This window comes from Psammomys obesus, unplaced genomic scaffold (genome assembly GCF_907164565.1).
Source record: "Psammomys obesus unplaced genomic scaffold, mPsaObe1.curated_primary_1811, whole genome shotgun sequence".
In the NCBI taxonomy this organism is placed as follows: domain Eukaryota; kingdom Metazoa; phylum Chordata; class Mammalia; order Rodentia; family Muridae; genus Psammomys; species Psammomys obesus.
The window spans coordinates 30,228,996-30,252,612 of NW_026585895.1; the positions used below are offsets into that span (position 1 = coordinate 30,228,996).

The 23,617-nt window shown below is 39.8% G+C and overlaps 1 protein-coding gene across 2 annotated transcripts in view; it reads left to right on the plus strand.

The window, feature by feature from the left end:
• The window catches only part of Stam2 (signal transducing adaptor molecule 2), a 42,885-nt gene that overhangs the window by 4,947 nt on the left and 14,321 nt on the right, over window positions 1–23,617 (plus strand). For both annotated transcript variants that reach the window (XM_055600541.1, XM_055600542.1), the window contains exons 2-8: window positions 13,324–13,408; window positions 14,376–14,451; window positions 14,560–14,658; window positions 15,649–15,795; window positions 17,375–17,444; window positions 18,107–18,293; window positions 23,173–23,267. In XM_055600541.1, coding sequence (XP_055456516.1) covers window positions 13,324–13,408; window positions 14,376–14,451; window positions 14,560–14,658; window positions 15,649–15,795; window positions 17,375–17,444; window positions 18,107–18,293; window positions 23,173–23,267 — 759 coding nt within the window. The remainder of the gene's footprint in view (window positions 1–13,323; window positions 13,409–14,375; window positions 14,452–14,559; window positions 14,659–15,648; window positions 15,796–17,374; window positions 17,445–18,106; window positions 18,294–23,172; window positions 23,268–23,617) is intronic.

Sequence of the window (23,617 nt, forward strand, 5' to 3'; positions counted from 1 at the left end):
CTCTCAATTCCAGGGTCAAGTGATCTTCCTTTCTTAACGTCCTGAGTGCTGGAACGATAGGTCAGTGCCAAAAATGCTCAGCATTGTGGGGAGCAGGAAGCAGCAGCAGGAGGTGTTTTGAGGCAGTGCTCACCATGTTGCTTAGACCAGCCTCAAACTATCTTCTTGCCTAAGCTTCCCCAATAGCTAAGATTATAGGCCTGTTCCGCTGTGCTTGGCATGTTTAATACAGTTTTTATTTATTGTGAGACAAGATCTTCCAATGTTGCCTGGGCTGGCTTCAGACTCTGGATTCTCCTGGCCTATTTTCCTGGCTTCTGGGATTATAGATGGGTGCCACTTCAGCTTCCAGTATAATGCTTAAATGTTAGTGAACTTACATTGTGGCACATACGGTAGACCCAGTACTCAAGCAGTTAGCACAGGAGTTCAGGGTTAGCCCAGGCCAAAATACAACAAGATGATGTGTCCCCTCCAAAAGTTATACTGATAAGGAGACTACAGGACCAGTGAGGTGGCTCAGCTGGTAAAGGTGTTTGCCACCAAGCCTGATGACCTGAGTTGCATCCCTGAAACCCATGTGGTGAAAAGAGAGAACCAAGTAAGTAACCTGTGATTAATATAAAAAAATAAATAAAAGTTAAAAAAAAGAAAAAGGAAAAAGAGAACCAACTCCCTGAAATTGTCTCTGACAAACACAAACTTATTGTGGCACATGCATACCCCCTCCCAAATAAGTACATAATTTTTAAGTGAAGACTGAGCATGACAGAACTTTACAAATCTTTATCATGTCATTGTTTCCTTCAAGCTTGCTTTTTGTCTTCTAGAGCTCACTCTCTCCCATTGCCATAACCCAGTTATGAAAACTCATGTGCTTTCTTGGTCCTGAATGAAGCACTCCTTTATTTATTTTCATTTGCACATGAAGTTTGTAGGGACTCAGAAGTTTGCTTGATTGGCATTAAAAGGGATGGTTTATTCTTAAATGGAGAAGTTTCTTTTAAAAACCTTCGTATGTCCTGAGATGGGTTAACTCATAAAATTCAGAGTATTAGAAATACTAGTAACAGTTGAGCACTTGAAGTGAAGTCAGCGGTGGGGTAGGGTGGGGGTGAGAATGAGCTCATGAATATGCAATGTACGGGTGTGTGCCCACATGTACGTGCTCATGCTCAGGTAGAAGCATGAGCTGTCCTTCTCTATTACTTATTCCCTTGAGATGCTCTCCATTGGAACTGGCTGGTGGCCAACAGGCCCAGTGATCGTCCTGTCCCTCTGCCCCAGCATTCCAGGTCCACATGTGGCCACTCCTGAATTTTACGTGGGCACTGGGGATCTGAACCCAGGTCTTTATCTCTCTTCAGCCCTGACTTTTTTTTTAAGTTCTAATTTTATTAGCTCTGAAATACTGCCTAATAGTTAATCTGTTCAAGACCAGGCTGGCCTCAAACTCCCAGAGGTCCTCCTGCCTTGGCCTCTTGAGCGCTGGGATTAAAGGCATGTGCCACAACCGCCCAGAGTTTATTGTATTGATATTCTGAAGTGACCATTTACTTGATTTAAGCTCATTAATATCAGTTTCATGTCAGAAATTTATTATTGCCCAATGGTGTGATTTTTGTTATTTTAGATGTTCAAGTATCATCTCATTGTGGTCATATTTATCCTTGAAGCTAATTATACTTTTGCTTATTTTGTGTATATGTGTGTGCTCACACGTGTTTGCACATGTGTTTGGAAGCTGTTGGTCAATGTTAGGTAACATCAACTGTCTTGCCACTTTATTGTTTGACATTCAATCTCACTGTATGTAAAATGCATTGATTAGGCTAAACTGGCTGGTTAGGAAGCCCCCTTCTCCTCCGACTCGACAGCCATGGGGTCACAGACACACTGTGATGGACTTGGCTTTTATGTGGATGCTGGGGACTTGTTTACTTATGCTTGCATTGCAAGTGTTTACCAATTGAACCGCCTCCCCTTCCTCATTTATTTGGTTTCTTGAGATAGGGTGTCAGTAGTTGTGGCTGGTGTCAAGCCTGCTATGTAGTTGAGGCTAGCCTTAAACTCTTGATGTTCCTGCCTCCTAAGTGCTGGATGTGGAAATGGGCGTGTTTGTTTTCCAGGGCCCTCACCTAAGAGTTTTACAGAGGGCATTTTGACAGAATTGCCCAAATGACTGACTTTTCAGGAATATGAGATCTGCCTCTGGATTCCTTTTTGTCTTTGTCCTTTGATAAGTGATTTAAAGTAGTAAAAGGCAAGTAAGCGATTTTTATTTCCCCTGCTGTTTCTTTTATCTGTCACACTCCTTGTTCTTTGTGGAAAAACAATGTTGGAGGTCCCTGAGCGTGGTAGAAAATGGATGCATTTAATGTAAGGCCTCAGGTGGCAGAGGTAGATGGATCTTTTGAATTTAAAGGCTAGCCTCCTCTGTTAAGTGAGTTCCAGGTCAGCCAGGCTTGAGAACTTGTCTAAAAAGAAAGAGAGAGAGAGAGAGGTAGCGACATGACAAATGAAAGGAAGACCCCTCGCAGTGTGAGCTAGACTTGGGCTCCTTTGTGCCTGAGCATGAGTGTGGAAGCCAGAAGTCAATCAGGTGGCTTCCTCAGTTGCTCTCCACCTGGAGTTTTAAGGTTCTTACTGAACGTGGAGCTCAGATTAGGCAATGCTGCCTGGCCAGCAAGCTGCAGGAATCTTCCTGGCTCTACTTTCCCAGCACCCAGCATTATATGTGGTTACTACATATCTGAATTTAGGGGTGTGTGTGTGTGTGTGTGTGTGTGTGTGTGTGTGTGTGTGTGTGTGTTGCATGACTTTACCTACTGCGTCATCTCCAACCCAGCGTCAAGTCAAGAATACTGTATTTCAGTGTGAGTATTAAGTGGAGTTAATTGTGGTACTTGGCTCAATTCTCTGTTTGTAGGATTTGTCCTATCCAGCATTTTTAGGATGTTTATATGTAGAAAAATTTTAAACTCACTTTTGAAGAACTTGTTTGGCAGTTTTGAACAAAAATTGTATGCAGAAGTGGTTTTAATAATAGTGCTTCAGGGCCAGGCATGGTGGTGTGCACCTTTAATCCAGTACTTGAGAGGCAGAGGCAGGTGGCCTTTCTACATAGCGAGTTCCTGGACAGCTGGGGTTGAAGAGTGACCCTGTCTCAAACAAACACTGGAGCTGTACACTGGTATTACATTCCAGGCCACACCACCAGACAGAAATATTTCACTGTATAACCTGGGCTAGTTGCTTTTCTGTGTCTCAGTTTCTCCATGGAGATGTTTTTTGGCTGAGAAATGGATAATTTAATGCATACAGAATTCTGGAAAGCCGTCACAAATTGTTATCTGTTCAGTACTCAGTTATAAATACTGATTCATTTTTGAGTGTATGCACAGTACACAGTTTTGTTTTTAATGTAGTTTTAAAAATATGTTTTAATTCTGTGTGTGTGCATGCGTGTGTAGTTCAGGGGAGTGTATGCTTACAGAGGCTGGAAGAGCTGTCTGATCCCCAGGAACTGTAGTCATGTGCTGTTGTGAGTCAACTGATGTGTTCTGGGAAACAAACATGGGTCCTCTGGAAGAGCAGCAAGCACTCTTAACCACTGTCCTATCGCTCCAGCCCCTAAATGTAACTATATAAGAATAGTGTAGTTTAGGGCTAGGGATGTAACTCAAATTGGTAGAGTGATTTTTGTTTCTCCCCTGGCATGCACAAAGCCCTGGGTTTGATCCCCCAAACTACATAAATCAAACATGGTGATACATTCCTGTCAGCTCTGCACATGGGAGGTAGAAGCAGAGAAGTTTGTTATCCTCAGCTATCGCATAAAAAAAAAGAGAAAGAATTATGTATTCTGAAAACTTAACACAAATAATTACAATAGCATAAGCACACATCAGTTATTCGTAAATCAGGAAGATACATTTTTCTTATATTTCAGATAACTATAGTGAACTGTTTGCAGAGAAAGGATGTGCATTTTCAGTGGAGTCATCAGTTGTAGCCTCCTCATCTGTTTTTCAGTTCCTAATTTATTTCTGCTTTTGAAACTATTTGCATTTTTTCCTTAAGAATTTTAAGATAAAATTATTGATTTTATTTTATTAATACATAGGAAGCTTATGTTTTTTTCCTCCAAGATTGCTGTGGTTTAATATGCCCCTTAATATAACCTCCAGTGTAGCAGCATTGGAAGGTGGGTGGGACCTTGGGAAGGTATTTCTCTCATTATGGCTCCACTGACTGAAAGAATTAATGCTAGTTTTTGTTAAAACAAACAAACAAACAAACAAACAAACCAATGTCTTGGAGCTGATGAGATGGTTCAGCCATTAAGAGGACTTACTTACTACTTTTCCTGAGCACCCAGGTTCAGTTTCCACCATCACCTTGGCAGCTCACAGCTGCCCTATTCCAGTTCCAGAGCATCTATTGCCTTCTTCTGGCCTCTGTGAACACCAGATGTACAGGTGGTTACACATACATATATGGCAAATGCTTATACATATAAAATGTGTATCTTAAAAATAATTGCAAAGGCCTTATGGGCTGGTACTGTGGCTGCATGGGTAAAGGTGCTTGCTTTGCAAGCTTGTCAACCTCAGTTTGATCCCTGGAACTGATAAAAAGGTGGATGGAGAAAACCAACTTCTCAGAATTGACCTCTGACTTCCACTGTGGTTCTTGTACCTACACATACGATCGTGTACACACATAATAAAAAGAAAATTCTTTAAAGGCTTATGGCTTGTGGGCCTGCAGGCTGGAGTATACAGCATAGCAACAAGAACAAGAGAGACCTGCTCAGCACAATGGGATTCCAGACTTGACTGTCATGTGGATGTCATTCCTGTTTCTGTCTGTCCATCTCTCTCTTTTTCTTTCTCTCCCTCCCTCCTTTCCTCCCTCCCTATCTGTCTGTCTATATCTATTTATCTATCTATCTATCTATCTATCTATCTATCTATCTATCTATCTATCTATCTATATCTCACATACACACAGATAAATATATAAATAAATATTTTCAAAGACATTAGAAGGGTGTATGGGGATGGATTTGCTCTCTTGGCCTCCTACCTTCTGCCATAAAAGAAGCAACAAGAAGGTGTTTTTTCTACATGCTGGCACTTTGGGCTTGGATTTCTCACCCTCCAGGAATGAGAGATATAAGTGTCTATTTTTTATGAGTTAATCTAATCTTATTGTATACAGTAACAGAACTGTAATGAACTGACATTACTCTGATCAAGTCCAAAGATATTGATAAATATTTCTTTTTGTTGTTCAGATGTTTTGAGACAGAGTGTCACCATGTGTGGTGGTTTGAATACGAAGTTTCCCCGTAGACTCATATGGTTGAATGCTTAATTATCAGGGAGTGGCACTATTTGAGAAGGATTAGAAATGTTTGGTCTTGTTGGAGAAAGTATGTCACTGGGGGTGTAAAAGTACTTTTATTCTCCTATTTCAGTTGTTGTCTTAGAGACTTACTGGCTCTATCTGCTAACCTAGGCCTAGTCCTGGAAGCGTCTAGCCTTCATACTATCTAACCTAGGCCTAGAATGTTTTCAGCCTCTGAGACTACTGCTAAATAAGCTCACCCTTGTTCTTACTACTTGCTAGTTCAACTTAGCTGATGTGGCTCAAATTCTTCTCCCAGATGACTTCAATCTGGCATTTCTCTCATTAATTTTGAATTGCTCTGCTTAGCCTCAATCTAACTCCAACAGTATTTTCTAATCTTCTGGTTCCTTCTCATTCTCTGGCCCATTCTGTCTTCACTTGTGTCTAGCTTGTTCTCTCATTCAACCTCTCTGTAAAACTCTCCCAGTAAAAACTGTCTCCTGCCCCTTAAGTAGCTTCCCTTTCCCTTTTCTTGTGAGAATTGGGCATATCCTATTCTGTCAAATCTTTCTCTGATTCATCACCTTTTCTGCCACTCAATTAGACATTACTTCCTACAGAAGGTGCTTCCTTCTATAAACTATCTTTACATTCATTGTTTGGGACTAATGGTGTGTACCACCACACCTGGACCTGTTAAAAATTAAGAAGAAGCAGGAGTCAACCGATATTCTCTGTGAGAGATTTATTAGGAGGGGAGGGGGGCAGGACATGGAAAGAGAGAGAGAAAAGGGAAGGTGATGGGGCACTGAGAGAGAGAGAGAGAGAGAGACACGGTAAGAGGGTAAGAGAGAGAAGTAAGAGAGAAAGAAAGAGTGTACGAGAGGGAAAGTAAGAGTGTAGGAGATAGAAAGAAAGAGTGTAAGAGATACAAGGAGAAAGAGAGAGTAAGAGTGTAAGAGAGAGAAAAGGAGAAAGTAAGAGTGTAAGAGAGACCACGTGTCAGGGTTAGCCCTTTAAGGGGCAAGGTAACCACGCCTTCCAGGTGTGGCCACCTCGCTGGTGACACATGATGACATCATAGGTTGCTGGATAACACAGGAGCAAGTTGTGTTCCAAAATACTAACAGGACCTACGCTTTTCTTTACCATAAACTTGCTTTATACCAGGCAAACTCAGAGATCTGCTTGCCTCAGTCTCCTGGGATTAAAGGCATATCTATATTCTAGCTGGATCACACATCACACAGACTTAGAAGGTCTTTCAATGTGCTATTTTGCCAGAGCAGCCGTGCTCTGAATTAAAATTCCTCTATGCTTTGGGTGGTTTTTGTGTTTTCAAAAGTCCACCTAGCGGGCTGGAGAGATAGCTCAGAGGTTAAGAGCACTGACTATTTTTCCAAAGGGCCTGAGTTCAATTCCCAGCAACCACACAGTGGCTCATACCATCTATAATGAGATCTGGTGCCCTTTTCTGACCTCTGGCTCACATGCAGAGAGAATACTGTATTTAAAAACAAAAAACAAAACAAGACAAAGATCCACAAAACAAGACAAAGATCCACCTACCAGTAGCCAGGTGGTGGTGGCACATGCCTTTAATCCCAGCACTTGGGAGTCAGAGTCAGGTGGCTCTCTGAGTTCCACCAGCCTGGTCTACAGATTGAGTTCCAGGACATCCAAGGCTACACAGTGAAACCCTGTCTCGAAAGAAACCCCCCCCCCAAAAAAAAAAGTTCATTCTGAGAGAACCAGGCTTGACACCCCCAAAAGTCACCAGGAACTAGACCTTAGGAAACAAGGTCCTAAAATCCCCTACCTAAGGAACTGCCTGAGATAACCACAGAATGGGAGTGTATCTTATCTCAGGGTGGGGCATCTGTGCTGGGCAGCCCACCTAGTAGTAGAAAATACCTAACATTCCTGAGAGGTCTAAGGTAGCTGCTCATTGTTATGTTAGCCAGTCACTTTGTAACAAGCTTGCCCTTGCAGAATGCCATCCAGTCATGTAACTGCTAAGCCGGGAAACCCTGTCTTGCAGCTACTCAGGGCTCTCCTCTTTGATCCACTGTGTTGGTGGTGGTGGTGGAGAGACTGAGCTTAACTGGGATAAAGCTCTTGCATATGTGGTCTGGTTCCTGGTGGTCTTTGGGGACCTTAAGATTTGGGTATACAATTCCAGCACCCTCCAACCTCCCCAAACCTCCAGCCCCACCCTGCTCTGCCTATGGATCAGGATGTAGCTCTCAGTACTGCTCCAGTTCCTACCTGCTGTCTGCCATGCTTCCCACCAACATGATAATGGACTAACCCTCTGAAACTGTAAGCCCACAGTTAAGTACTTTCTTTCAAAAGCATTGCCTTGATCATGATGTCTTTTTGCAGCAGTAGGACAGTGACCAAGACAGAAGTTGGTGCTCATGACTGGGGTATTACTGTGATAGTCCTGACCATGCTGCTTGTTGGAGGAATGTGGACTTAGGGACTTTGGACTAGAAAAGTAGTTGAATGCTGTAAGTGGGGTGTAATGGGCCACACTAGTAGGAGCATGGAAGACAGTGGTGCCGAAAGCAGTCTAGTCCAGTTTCAGACGGAAAGGAGCTACAACTGATAGACTTTACTTTTTAGTTAAGCAGTTCCTTTTTTATAGTTCCTGGCTTCTGTTAAACACATGCTAGCCACTCTTTATTGTGACCATCTTTGCTTTCAGTTCTTAGAAATATGTATAATAGCTGTTTCTTTCGATTGTGCTGACATCTTCTTTTACTGACTTTAGTTGTATATGTGGAGTAATCATAATGGATCTGGTACTTTTTTTATTATGCCAGATGTGTATTTATTCTTTGTTTTATCAGGAGGTTATGTTAATGGACAGTGTTGTTAGCTTGGTCATAATTTTGATTTTGAAGTTTATATTTTAAAGGATTATTTTAAGATGTGACCTTTTGGGGCTTCTAGCTGAATGGATGAAGTGTTCTCTTCACTGTTCGTTAATCTGTGTGGGCTGTCACAACAAAACACCATAGTCTGGGTGACTGATACAGCAGAAATTATTTTCTCAGTTCTGGGGACTAGAAGTCCAAGATCAAAGTGCCAGTAGGGTTGGTGTGGTGATAGCTCTCCTTGGGTTGCAGACAGTTATTTTCTTGTTCCTGAGTGACTTTATTCTTAAAAGGACACTAACCTTGTAAGGTCTTTGTCCTTGTGATTTCCTTTAACTTCGTTAGTGGCCCCACCTCCAGATCCTGCCATCCTAGCTCTAGGGCTTCCACATCTCAATCATGGGAGTGACACAGGCTTTCAGCTTTAAAAGGCAGGACGACTCCCTGCACTGTATAACCTTTGCTAGATCTCAGCTGAATTCATGGCGCTTCGCCTTACCTATGCCCAGCTCAGCCCTTCCCCAGGACCTGTGCCCAGAAGTCTTGTCTTTTGGTGCCTTGGCTCTTGATTTCTCCACTTGGGCTAGTCTTGGACTAGCATTTCTGAGTAGAAAGTTGGGGCCATCATGAGGCTTGCTCCACGTTTTTCAGCCTTCAAAGACCTCAGAATTGCCCAACCTATTACTCATTTCCCACAGAAGTTGTCTCATACATTCTATCTTACTTAGTTAGAGCTGTTTTTGATAGAGTAGCAAATTGATGCCAGATACTTTGTCCTGTCACGAAGACCAGTCACAAGTTCTTATTTGCAAACAGGAGGAGCTTTAACGATTTCTTGTAAAGGTCTGGTTTTATATAGTGCATGCTCTATTACTGATACAGCCTGTTGTATTAAAAGTTTTATGGATAGATTTGGATGCTTTTCAAAGCCATGCTGTGAGCATAATGGACTGTGTCGAGGAGACTCTTTGTCCCTTGTAGGTATTGAAAGAGTGCTTCTTAGAATATTGTCAGAGACTTTCTGAATTCTTTTATGGTATATTTGAGGTTCTCTATATACAGTAATCAAAACCTGCTGATGAAATGTTATGACTTACACCCACCAAACTCTGGAAGTTTAGCATTTAGGCCCCAGGCGGGCTCTTTGAGGCCTCTCCCCTGCATGCATCTGACACTGGATAATATAAGATGTAGCTCCAGCACTGGACAGAGTGACATGCTGTAAAAGAAAGGTTTCTTAATTATAATATTTAAAATTTTCTAGGAGTTTAAAATATTCTTAAGTACATAATTTAACTGTTCTTGAGAAATGAAGTCTATTTTGGCAGGCCATTATAAACTCTTTACATTTTATACATTTTTAAAAGAATAATTGAGTCCTATATTTATACAGAGTAAATTAGCTTGATTGAATATTCAAATCACAATACTTCTATTTTCCATGGGATTCAAATCAAGCAAAGGATATTTTCTTTCTGTATTTTTGTATTATTGGTAGACTTTGGGAGATATCAGAATAGGTTTTTGTACCTATTTGTATTACATAACCAAAACTTAAAAAATAGTCATGAAAAGTTGTGTTCTAGCAGAACTAGTTGGATGGTCCAAGATTACACCTGATAAATACATAGATTGAGCCATGTTTGTGTGTACTATACATAGGGATAGTAAAAAAAAAAGTGCTAACTGTTCAGCTTAGTGAGAAAAGACATATTCTTCTGTTGTTTTTTTGAGAAAGGATTTCTCTGTCCAGGCCGAGAGCAGGCTAGCTTTGAGCTCAGATATGCTCCTGCAAGGTGTGAGCCAACATGCTTGGCCCGAAAAAGGACTTTTTTTTTCCTAAAGTTTTCATTTATTTATGTTGCGTGTATAAACATTTTGTTCACAGGCGTGTATGTTTGCTCCCCTGAAATTAAGGTTACAAATGAGTCAGTATGTGGGTGCTGGGAATCAAACCCGGTCCTTTGCAAGAGCAGCATCCATTGTTCTGCCCAGTTCACGAACCCCAAAAGACCAGGAATAACTAGACTCCACTGTAAATACATGGGGTTCTTTTTATTGTAAATTGCAAGCTGCAGCTTGGGCCCACACACGGAAGCGGTGGGAGCCCAGCATGCTGTGCCCAGGTTAGCTGGGTGATATATAGATTCTGGTCCCTCCCAGCATGCCCAAGGCAGGGCCCATTCCTGCCTGGCAAGCATCTGTTGGTCAAAATGCTATATTTTGAATTGATTGGCTATAGGAAGGTCCCCAGACCATAATGACCTGTTGTCCCTCTCTAGGGGGATGGGCCAGTTTCTTAGCAACTGTTATCTCTAGTGGGTGGGGAAAGAACTCAGTAAGGCGGTCCTTCCCCTCAGGGCATTACTAGACTTCTCTACCCACCTAGTTCAGGCCTTAATTAATAATAGCTGCTAATTTTTATTTTTTTTGGTCTCTCACTCTCAAGCCCCAGGACAGATTCTTTTTTCTTTTTTAATTTTTTTAATAATTTATGTTTTTATTTATTACAATTTATTCACTTTGTATCCCAGCTGTATCCCCCTCCCTTACCCCCTCCTAATCCCTTTCCCTCTCCTTCTTTTCCTCCTGTGCCCCTCCCCCAGTCCACTGATTGGGGTGGTCCTCCTACCTTTCCCTCTGACTCTAGCCTATCAGGTCTCATCAGGACTGGCTGCATTGTCTTCCTCTGTGGCCTGGTAAGCCTACCCCACCTCTGGAGGTGATCAAAGAGCCAGCCACTGAATTCATGTCAGAGAAAGCCCCTGTTGCCCTTACTAGGGTACCCACTTGGACACTGAGCTACCATGGGCTACATCTGTGCAGGGGTTTTAGGTAATCCCCATGAATGGGCCTTGATTGGAGTATCAGTCTCAGAAAAGACCCCTGTGGCCAGATATTTTGGTTCTGTTGCTCTCTTTGTAGAGCTCCTATTCCCTCAAGGCCTTTCATCTTCCCCTTCTTTCATAAGATTCCCTGTACTTTGCCCAAAGTTTGGCTATGAGTCTCAGCATCTGCTTTGATACTCTGATGGGTAGAGTCTTTCAGAGGCCCTCTGTGGTAGGCTTCTGTCCTGTCCCCTGTTTTCTCCCTTTTCTGATGTCTATCCCGTTTGTCTTTCTGAATGAGGATTGAACATCTTACCCAGGGTCTTCCTTGCTTAGCTTCTTTAGGTGTACAGATTTTAGTATGATTATTATATGTCACTTATTATATGTCACTTATATATGTCACTTATAAGTGAGTATATACCATGTGTGTCTTTCTGCTTCTGGGATACTTCACTTAGGATGATCTTTTCTAGTTCCCACCATTTGCCTACAAATTTCATGATTTCCTTGTTTGTTTGTGTTTTTTTGAGCATTTATATTTTTATTAATTACAGTTTATTCACTTTGTATCCCACCTGTAGCTTCCTGCATCCTCCCCTCCCAATCTTACCCTCCCTCCCTAGTCACTCATGCCCCTCCCCAAGTCCACTGATAGGGGAGGTCTTCCTCCCCTTCCTTCTGATCCTAGTCTATCAGGTCTCATCAGGAGTGGCTGCATTGTTTTCCTCTGTGGCCTGGTAAGGCTGCACCCCCCCCCCTCAGGTGGAGGTGATCAAAGAGCAGTTCATGTCAGAGACAGTCCCAGGACAGATTCTTAAATGTTGGAGCTGCTTAACAAATTTTGTGAAAGTATTTTTCTATTCCTGGCTTATACTATATACTAAACAAGACTCAGATATATATTTGAATATACATATAAGTCTTCAGGCTTATAGGTAAGAAAAAAACAATATACATACAAAAGAGAATAGATTGAGTGAATATTAAGTTTCAAGTACAAATTTTATGGCATAATGTATTATAAAAAGAAAAGGTAGTAGGTTCTGTCATTGCATAGATGGGTAAAACTGTCACAGGCTAAGGAAGGATAAGCACAAAGCCTTCATAATATGTGTGGTTTATTATTCGGACCCGGAGGATAAAGCTGTAAATATGAGAGGTTCTTTGAAGCCCTCTAGGGCCTTGTCTTTCCCACTTTGTCGTTCTTGAGTAAGCAGTCTGAGCCCCTGATGCCCCAGAAGTCTGCCTGTTGCCTTTTGTTGCCCCATGGTGTTGCTGTTGAAGCTCCATCTTAAGTGCCTGAGTGTTTGCTCAGCAGTAAAACTCAGGCTACCCTAAGCTTTCAGGAGGGCCATGTTGGGCATTATTTTTAAGACTCTTGGAGACTTTGTTCTCGTCTGCAGCTGTGCAATACTTGTAGCCATTGCACTAGCATTTAGGAATGCATCTAGTACACCATTCTTTTATTCATGGAATGATGCTGATACTTACCACGGGCCTTCGATACTGTTTGATGTGCTAGAAGTAACAATTTGTTCCAAAATAAAATTGGTGGGAATTCTGATAATTCATTTTAGAAGACATTTTACTAATATATCTGAGAACATTTAGTTAGTTTTAGTTCATATCATTATAGGATATAGTTTAAAACTGAAGTGAATTTGGCCTTGGCAACTCATGTCTGTAATCCTAGCTCTTGGCAGGATGAAGCATAAGAGAGAGAGAGAGAGAGCGAGTGTGTGTGTGTGTGTGTGTGTGTGTATGTGTGTGTTCAAGCTTTTGTTTTATTTTTTGCTTAGATTTATTTATTTAATGTGTAGAATGAGTGTTTTGCTTGCATGTATAGCTGTATATCATAAGCATGCTAGGACTGGAGTTATAGAGAGTTGTGAGCCACCATGTGGGTGCTAGAAATTGATACGAGGTCCTATGCAAGAGCTGTAAGTGCTCTTAATCACCAAACCATCTCTCCAGACCAGTAGGGTGAGGCCTTAAGTTAGTTCCAGGCCAGCCTATGTTATAGAGTAAGAGACCCTTCCCTGAAAACAAACCAATCGAAAAAAAAAGCCAAACCCTGAATATAAGTAAAAATAAAAGTGAAGTTAGTAGAAGTGTATTCTTTTCTGAAATTCATTTATAGTTTTCTGTCTGTCTAGAGAAAAGGTAGATTCTTAACTCTTGGCCTTCATTGGTATCTTAATGTTTTTTTAAAGATATGTTCTAATTTTTATATCTGTTAATGTATCTTACAGAAAAAGCCACAAATGAGTACAACACCACAGAAGACTGGAGTCTGATTATGGACATCTGTGATAGGGTTGGAAGCGTGCCCAATGGGTAAGATGATCATGGGTAAGGAGCTTGGTTAGCCTGTGTCTTCACAGTGTAAATTTGAAAGGATGTTGACACACTGGTTTTAATAGAAGCATTTATTTAAATTTGCTATGTGACTACTTACTTAACTAGCTGTTTGGTTTAGGGGGATAGAAGTAAAGAGATCCAGTAAGCCAGGTTTTGTACTGACTTTGTCCTGAGAAAATCTGATCTGTGCTAGGTGGTTGTGGTGCACACCTTTAATCCCAGCACTCAGGGCAGAGGCAGTTGGATCTTTGTGAGTTAGAGGCCAGCCAGGCCAGCCAGAGCTACACAGAAAAACCCTGTCTCAACTGTTTCCCCCCCCCCAAAAAAAAAAGAACAGAAAATATTATCTGTTTACATAGATAAGTAAAGGCTTTCACAGCAGGGATACATGCTCACCATGAAATACATTGGCTATTGGAAGAATTTCCCTGTTACATAGACTTCTATGAGAGCCTTTGTAAATACAGTATGTAACATAATGAAAAGTGAAAGTTAAAAAACCTGGTTGCTTTTGTGTAGGACACAGCTGTTAAGCTGCTCAGGTTTCCTCTAAGAGAGGGGGATGTGTGCAGTGTGCTAGCACTGCTTTCATAGCACATTCACATGTGTCAGTGAGCTTTTATGACAAAATATGCCAGCTCTTTTCAGGATGAGAATTTGCTGATGGAATTCTCAGTCTCTCTGGAGAAAAAGCATTTGTATGATATAGTTCTCTAAATTGACTAGCTTTGTGGTAAAGTTATTTTTCTCTTGATACTGGAATATGTAGTTTTATAACATCTGTGAACCATAGAGTGCAAAATCATGTAGACTTACTTAACAAAGATGTTTGCAGAATTTTATTTTTAAAGCTTTTGGTTAGGAAATACCTTGATTCTTAACATTTGAATTGAAACTGTCAGAACATTCTTAACTTTCTCCATTATTATTATTTTTTTTTTAGAGCAAAAGATTGCCTAAAAGCCATAATGAAGAGGGTAAACCATAAGGTCCCTCATGTTGCTCTGCAGGCGTTAACTGTAAGTAAATGTCATATCAGTTGACCCTTTTAAAAAGTGCATTCACTTTGTAACTTAAGTCAGAGAACACTTTGATGTTTATATATTTGTTTTTATTTTAATTGATAGCTTCTTGGGGCTTGTGTGGCAAACTGTGGAAAGATATTTCATTTAGAAGTATGTTCCCGTGATTTTGCAACGGAAGTACGTGCTGTGATAAAAAATAAGGTAAATTTTAAAGCGAAAAGTTTAAGTCATTGCCCAATAAATGTTCTGTGCATTATTTAATTTTGTAAAATAAATTTTATTACTGATGAAACCACTTTTAAATAAAGTTTCTTGTCCTTGATTTTTGATAAGTTATAGCACCCTTGCTGTATATGTATATAAAACATATATATGTGTAATTATTGCTAAGAGCTCATTTTGACTAAAGTCTGGTCACTTTGGCCATTTTATATAGACTGCCTTGTTTATTTTTAACCACTCTTAAAGCTTGCCTTTGTCAAGATCACATAGCTAGAAAGTGTCATAGTTGAGACTCAGATCTGGTGTCTGTGAGTCTTGACTCCAGACTTCACAGTCATTGTCCACTGATTCCCACTAGAGTTGGTGAAGAATGGGGGTCTTCATGTTAGAACAAAGTACCCCTTCTGTTTTCTTTGAAATATAAACTCTGAAGCAACCATTCTCATGCTGCTACTCAAGTTAATGCAACAATCCTAATCTCATAATGAGAATATTAAGAAAATAGAACAAATAGTGTTTGGTATAAAATATTTCTAGGTATTTGGGCAAGAAGTGTTCTGGAAGGGTGATTTCTTTTTTCATGAAGCGACTATATCTAAAAGTGAGATAAGCATCTGTCAATTACTCAACTGGTCTAGAAACTACTGCACTTTGTGTTTACATACTTAAAGAGAATTTTGGTGGTGACTTTCTGGTAATAAGTTTAAGTTGTTTTCATTTAATTTTTGAGTGTATGTTTGTGGCTGTACACCATGCCACAGTACATGTATGGAGGTTAGAGGATAGCTTGTGGGAAGTCGCTTTTCTCTCTTTATGATTCTAGGGGTCAAACTCCGTATGTCAGATTTGGCAGCAAACACTTTTATCTGCCAAGCTATCTTGCCAACCCTCTTGATGAACATAAGTGCTTGAACTATATGAGTTTTTTGTTTGTTTTTATTCCTTTTTTCTTTACCACTTCTTTAAAAGGCACATCCTAAAGTATGTGAAAAACTGAAATCTCTAATGGTGGAATGGTCAGAAGAATTCCAGAAGGACCCCCAATTTAGTCTGATATCTGCAACTATTAAATCTATGAAAGAAGAAGGAGTTACTTTTCCTTCAGCAGGTTCCCAGGTGAGAGACTAATGTAGAACATGGTTGTTCCTCTACTGTTTGAAGATACGTATCTTATATAAAATATAGCAAGGACTGTGGGTTGTGTGTGTGTATGTGTGTGTGTCTAAGCAAGAGCATTGTGGTCAGAGGACAACTTATGGGAATTGGTTACCTCCTTCTACTCTGTGGGTCCTGGGGATGTAACTCAGGTTGTCAGGCATGGCGGTGGGTAAACACTTGCTGAGCCATCTTGCTCTTAGCAAGGAATGTCTTGCCAGCTCCCCTCTGCCTCTCTGAGAGTCTGTCTAATGTAACTCTTGCATAGTATACATTTAGTAGTAATACCTTCAGTATTTTTCTTCTAGGTACCAGAAATTTAAAAAGTAAAACAGATACAAATACTGTATCAAATGCTACTCTAAAGCCTGAGATCATACGAAAAGCATAGGATGTTCAAGTCAGCCTTATGTTTAAGAAGTTAGTGATAAGAGGCTGGTAAGACAGCTCAGTGGGTAAAAGACTTGCCACACAAATGTGAGGTCAGTTCCAGGAACAGGTAAAAATGGAAGATGAGAACCAGCTCACAAAAGTTTTCTTCTGACCTCATACTTGTTGCCCTCCCATAAGTTAAAATTTTAAAAAGAAATTTATGAAAAATTTGAAAGTGGTCATATATATGAAACAAATTACTAATTTAAATTAAAAGTGATAAAAAAGGGCTGATGGATAAAGACTAGTTGTTGTCTGTCTTAGTACCAAGAAGAAAGGAGGACTACAGATTGATGGTGAGGACCTAGAGAGGAAGAATTTTGAGATTTGAATGTATTATGTTAGGTAGAGTGTAATGAAGAAGAGATATGATGGGAAAGGGCTGATGTGAACAGATCGATGGAATTGAGAATTGCCTGTTAAAAAGTGAATATGCCAAAGGTAAGAAACCAATGTGCTGAGTAGAACTGTAAGACCAGAGACTCGTTTGGAGACATGAGGATAGCTGTAGTAGGGAGGGAGGGAGGGACGGTGGGAAAGTCTAATACTAATAACCCTGCCGTTTGTGCATGTCACTCTCAAAAATGGGAGTTAAAGAACTGTTGATGGCTCAGAGTGCCAGACACCTGTCTTAGGTACCATTACACTCAAGAGTTCCTTCTCTAGTCCTTTAAGGAGTCAGAAAGGCTACTTCTCTCTAACCTCAGTGAGCAGTGGGGAACTTGAGGTATACCCCAGTTGATGTACTCTCTGCCACTCAGCTCTGAGCCAGAGCGCCCGAGTGCCTCCCCTGAATAGGAGACCTTCAGCAGTCCATGTCAGAAAGTTCATTCTATAAAAAATTTCAGTACTGTCTTTATGCCAAGTTCTATGTCAGATACTTAGATTTATGTAAAATATTAGTCACTGTATGTCTTTGGTGCATTTATGTTTTCTTGAACACTGGTGTTTACTGTTAGTATTTCAAAACAGCTACTTAAATGATCATGAAGAACCTCACTTTTAAATTGAGTTATCAGTATTTTTAAATTAGCATCTGCACATAATTACAGAGCTTTATGCTTCATTTGAAAGGGTAGTTGTGCTCATTTTACTCATACGCTTACAGACTGTCTCAGCTGCTGCCAAAAATGGTACATCATTGAACAAAAACAAAGAAGATGAGGACATAGCTAAAGGTAAGAGATGGAGCATGATAATTTGGGGTTGCTGAAAATAGCTTTACCAGGAAGTTTTATTGAAAGAAAAATTATATTACCTCAAATCTAAAAGCTGTAGGGTCTTAAAAGTCAAGAAAACCAATGACATAAGATGAACCTAATTCATTTTATTTTTTAGTAATATATATTTGATGTTCTACCTTTGGAGAGATTACATTTCACCTTTTAGTAATGCCAAAGTTATGACTCAAGCACAGAAATATGTTCATGGTTTGTCCTATATGGAAAGCTACCCATATTATAATGTCACAATCTGTTTGCTATAAAAATAATAGCTGCTGTAGATTGAGACTGTGATAATAAGCGATGAGCAAAAATGTTATTTTAAAAAATGTCATGTGTCCCTGGCCCCTCATGAATTTAACTGTTTAGTATTTGTTTGGTCAGGCTTAGTGGCATATGCCTTGAGAGTACTTGAGAGACAGAGGTGAGGATTAGGAGTTAAAGGTCACCCTCAGCTACGTAGGGAGCTCAAGGCTACGTGAGACCCTGTCTTGAAAAAAAGAAAATATACACTTGATTTATTGTTAAATATAATATTGTTATGTAATGTTTTTAAAAAGCTCTTTAGATGTTAAAATTAATTCTGGATATCTTTGCATTTTAATTTTTTCAACTAGCTATCGAATTATCATTGCAAGAGCAAAAGCAGCAGTATACAGAGACAAAGGCTCTGTACCCACCTGCAGAAAGTCAGTTAAATAATAAGACTGCACGAAGAGTCAGAGCTTTATACGACTTTGAAGCTGTTGAGGACAACGAACTCACCTTTAAACATGGTGAAATTATTACTGTTTTGGATGACAGGTATGTTTTACATTTTGTGGGTGTGTTGTGTGTGATATTTTGAAAATATGCAGTATATTTAGCTGAGGATCAGAAATACTCACTTTTTTACTTTTAGTCAAATAACACAGTATTCTCTTATTATTTTCTTGATGATCAGAGCAGTGGAAAGCCTTACTTGGTCCTCCCCAGTCCTCATATACTACTACCGTATTCCCCTCACAATTTCTTTATCATTTAAAATTCTAAGAAAAAAATAGATAAAACTGTTTTGAGCCTCATTCTGTTCTTTACCCTTTTTTGGTTTGTTTGTTTGTTTGTTTGTTTGTTTGTTTTGGAGACAAGTTCTTACGTGTAGCCCAGGCTGGCCTGGCCTCCAAGGCCTCCTTTTTCAGTTTCCCAAATGTTGATATTATAGAACTGAAATTTCTGCATGAATGTATTTGTGCTTTTGAAAGAAATAGGTATGGTCTTGTGAGTTGCCTTAGTGGGTCAGAACTCTTTAGCCCTGAGGACCTGAAGTCAGTCCTTGGAACCCACATGCTAGAAGGAGAGCACTGTCTTTTGCAAGTTGTCTTCTGACCTACACACACACACACACACACACACACACACACACAAACAGATAAGTGCATGTAATACTTTTTTTTAAGTTGATAAAACTTTGCAGTAGTGAGACCAGATAGCCTGTGTGAACAGAGATGACACATACACCTGCTTTCCTAGACTAGTGAAGTAAAAATAAGTAGTTTTACTTTGTAGGGCACATTTATTTGTCCACACACATGCATGTGTGCATGAGTATGTGCATGCCCACACAATCACTGTGTGATGTAGAGGTCAGAGGACAACTGGCAAGAGTTTACCATGTGGTTCTGGGGATCAGACTCAAACTGTCAGACTCCACCTTACCCCGCTGAGCCATCTTGCTGGCCCCAGTCTAGCCTATTTTTAAGTGGCTACATTCATGTGGTTTTTGCTTTTCTGCTGTAAGTATTTATAGAGAAAATGTTATGTAATAGACTACTTATAATAAAAAATGAATGAGGACACAGTTCTGTTTTTGTGAAACTTAAGTAAGTAAGGGTGTTAAAATGACTGTGTAGACAGTGATATGCAAGACAGAATGTGGTGATACCATGAAAGAGGCTGCCTCAGGCCACGGAGAACCACTTTACAATTGGTGTAGACGTGTGGTATAGGAGGCTTGCCCAGGCTGCTTTATTTCATGTGAATCTCGGAGTGTTGTTGCTCCATGTTTACCACTTCTAAAGATTGAACCTAGGCCTTGTACATTTAGGAGAGTGCTTTGCCACTGAGTTATGTCCCTGGCTCCTTGGGGTGACTTTTAAAAAATTTTTGTAAGACACTGAAAAGAGTCTGAGCCCTAAACAGAAAGGTAAAAGTAAAAAAAAAAAAAAACTTTAAGAAAGTGATTAGGACAGTATCACTGCAGTTTCTGGATTTATTGCTTATTTGCTTAATGTCGACATAATTTTCTCATGTGAGATTTTAACCATCAAACGTATTGCTTTTCTTTCACCACTGTCATTGCATGAGTCATCAGAAGAGTTGTTTTGGTTATAGTTCATAGCTGAAGAGAAACGCTCAAGTTTTCCTGGATTTATTTATGGGGAGGGGCACATGTGTGCTATGTCACGTGTGTTAGTAGATGGTTAGTTTTTTCCTTCCACCATTGGGTCCTAGGATCAAACGTGGGTCGTCAGACTTGGGAAGCGCTTTTAAATGAATTCTTTTGCCTGTCCAAGACCTAAAACCAGATAGGAAAACCTTAATCTTGCTCTTTTTTTTTTAAATCTCAAAATAAAAAAGTAGGGTTTTGTTTGTTTTATTTTCTTATTTTTCCATAATGAATGCAGGAAAATGTTATTTTTATTTTAACAGCCTAATTTTCTTTTCCTCTTGACAAGTGTCAGCTTCAATCTTTAGAAGTTACTGTCGGTTTCTTTTCTCTTTGCTGTAGCCAAATACCTGACAGATAAAAGTAAGGAGACCTTGTTTTCACTGAGAGTCCTCTCCTGTGTAGAAATTAGCATATAACATCTCAGATCTTAAGAATTTACATAATGGATAGCTCTTTTATATCTTTGTGGAATTCAGTAAATGAAATGCTTCAGAGTCACAGAGATTGCTTCGCCATTAATCCTACGATTGTTCCTTAGTGGGAAGCTCAGTGTTAAAGAGTTTGTACTGAGTATGAAGGGCCTTTGGATGTAATTCCTAGTCTTACTAAAAAGAAAAAGAAAACCAAAAGCATCCTTAAGAATCGCAGTTTGGCACATGAGATTTCTAGACAGTAGACAAAAAGGGTTATTTCTAGATAACAGTGACAGTCTATGTGGGTAGTCCAAGAAAATCAGTATTATTAGTAAACAGCTAAGTTTATGTTAGGGTTATTAGTGCAAACTTTATATACAAAAAATCAGTGGGGTGTTTATGTAGAGAAGATGTCGTTCATAATAGTAACAAAAATTGTTCTTATAGGTATGAGGATTTAGAGAACCTGGGTTTGTTTTATTGATCAGCATAGCAGCTCACAACCACCTGTAATTCCAGTTTTCGGGGTCCAGCGCCTCTTCTGACCTTCCCAGGCTCCTGCATGCATGTGGTGCACATACATACACTCAACACACACACTTACTTATGAAACAAATAAAGTGATCTAGTAATACATGACCTGCACAAGGTGTGTAACACCTCTATGGAGAAATTAAAGTTCTTTGGGAGTTAAGAGATAAAAATACACATTATATTTATAAACATACAAATAGATGATAAATTTTAGTATTGTAAAGATTTAGGTTTTCTCATATCACATAAATTAGTTGCATTTCCGTTTAAGCTTCTTTTGAATTTTTTTTCCAACAAATTTGTGTGATGGTATACAGTAAGTAAAATATCATGGCAGCAGGAGGGTTGTGGACTTTTCATGGATGTATTGGACCTATGATACACTTCCTAGGCAGATGACATGCAATTTAAAACTTCGGAAATGCTGATTTCTGCCATCTTCTCTCAGTAGTTTTGGAGCGTGTTTGACTACAGGTAACTGAAGCCACAGAAAACAAACTGGATTGTTGGAGTAGAGTGACATACTGAAATAGGCACATGAACAGATGCAACTTGCTGTTTGACAGTTAGGGTACTATAGATTAGGTTTGTTTGCTTAAGGTGAACTTTTACTAATTTTTAGCATGGATTGGGTCTTCAACAATAAAATGAAATTTGATTCACACAGAAGTTTGATTCCAGATGAATTAGTGACCTAAACAGGGGAGATAGACAAGAAAATCTGAGCCATTAGACAAATCTGTAGGGCAACAGACTTGGTAATTCAGGGCAGAGAAAGGAAAGATAGATAAACATGTAAGACATAGAGAAAAGATACTGAATCAGCCTGGGAGTGGGGTAGTCTTGGTTTTTTGTTGTTGTTGTTGTTGTTTTGTTTTTTTGATTCAGGGTTTCTCTGTGTTGGTTTGGCTGTCCTGAACTTGTGTTATAGTTCAGGCTGGCCTCGAACTTATAGAGATCTGCCTGACTCTCTTCCTGAGAGGCTTGAGTTAGGTGGTCTTAATTCAGATAAGCAGTTGCGTTTTAAGTACATAAAGAACTTCAATCCATGAAAAAATACCTATGATCCGGTAGGAAAAGCTAAATGGGCAAAGATAGGAACAAGCAGTTTACAGAGCAAGTTCTGTAAGCCAAGTTACATTCGGAAACCCTGTCTCAAAAGAATAAGCAGTTTGTGGAAGAGGCAGTCGCTATGGGTGGATGCTTGCTTGGAGAAGGTAGATGAACATGATGCAGTATGACTAGCCTTCTTTTGGTATCAGTTGTAGGGGTGAACAGTTATCAAGTGGAAAAATGACTTCTTCACATGCTCTTTGGGAAAGAACCATGAACACCTACAGTCTTTCTAATGAACATTTGACAATATCTGTGAAATTGAGCATGCTTATATCTCATGAGCCAGCAAGTGGTTTTGTTTGCATGTCTGTCCTCTCCCCCACCCCATCCCTCAGGTTTTTTTGAAACAGTGTCAATGTATTAGCATTTTGTCCAGGCTGGTCTTGAACTCCTGGATCTACGCAATTCTTTCAGTAGTAAGAACTATAGGCATACATGTATCACACCTAGCTTGCAGGTCACTGTTGAACAAACCTAAAACAGTTGTTGCTTATGGGCCTTCTAATCAGAATGGTTACTATTCAGCCCTCTCTGTTTGTTTTTATTTTTCTGAGGCAAGTTTCTCTGTGTAGCCCCGGCTGCCCTAGAACTCAGAGATCCACCTGCCTCTACAAAGCCATCTACCACCGCCTCTCTTGCACTATTCAGTCTTTATAATGTAGAGAGGCTGGGAGTGACCTAGAGTGACCCGTACGAGTACATTAAATGTGATGTGCACTTGGGATACAACTTTAACAGAGATGAGTGGGATCGGGAAGTATTATTCAGAAAACTAAAAAACTCCGTGGAGTAGCACATGTCTCCATACAAGTGTCAGTTTGGTTGTCTTGTATGTGTGGAAGTGGAAAATAGACAGGTCAGGAAGCTGCCGTCCAGCTTGGATGCTGGTAGTGTGGAAGGATGGGTTTTGGCTTGGGGTTTAGTCACTGATGATTGCTTCAAAATTTAGATATGGAGATATAGATTTTCTTTGATTTGTATTTTTAAACCGTTTTCATTAATTTAAGAAAAAATATTTCTGCCTTTCCAGTGCTAGGATTATAGGTTTGTCCCACTGTGTCTAGGGAAGGAAAACAACTTTAACTTATAGTTAGATGGAATCTAAAATGTAAAAGTACTGTAACTGTTGTTTTTTTTTTTTTCTTGACAGCATGGAGAACAATAAATGACCTTTTTTATGCTCTGTTTGCAGCGATGCCAACTGGTGGAAAGGGGAAAGCCACAGAGGAATAGGGCTCTTCCCTTCTAACTTTGTAACGACTAACTTAAACATAGAGTCTGAGACAGGTAAGTTAAGAAAGGGCTTTGTTTTCTCAGAGAAATGTCAATCTATTAAAGTTATTTTCCCTTGGATTTTATTATTGACACTTTAGAGTAGATGGGAGCTGGGCGTGGTGGCACATAGCTTTAACCCAGCGCTTGGGAGGCAGAGGCAGGCAGGTCTCTGTAAGTTCATGACTCACCTAGTCTACATAGTGAGTTCCTGGCCAGCCAGGGTAAAGAGAGAGGGTGAGGCGTTAATATTTACTTTCCTTTTAATTGTGTCTCTAGGCCTTTCAATTTAACTCACTTCTTAACTAGAGAAAGGAATTAATTTATCTCATGTCAGTGCCAGGAGTTGTGTTTCAAATCCTTTG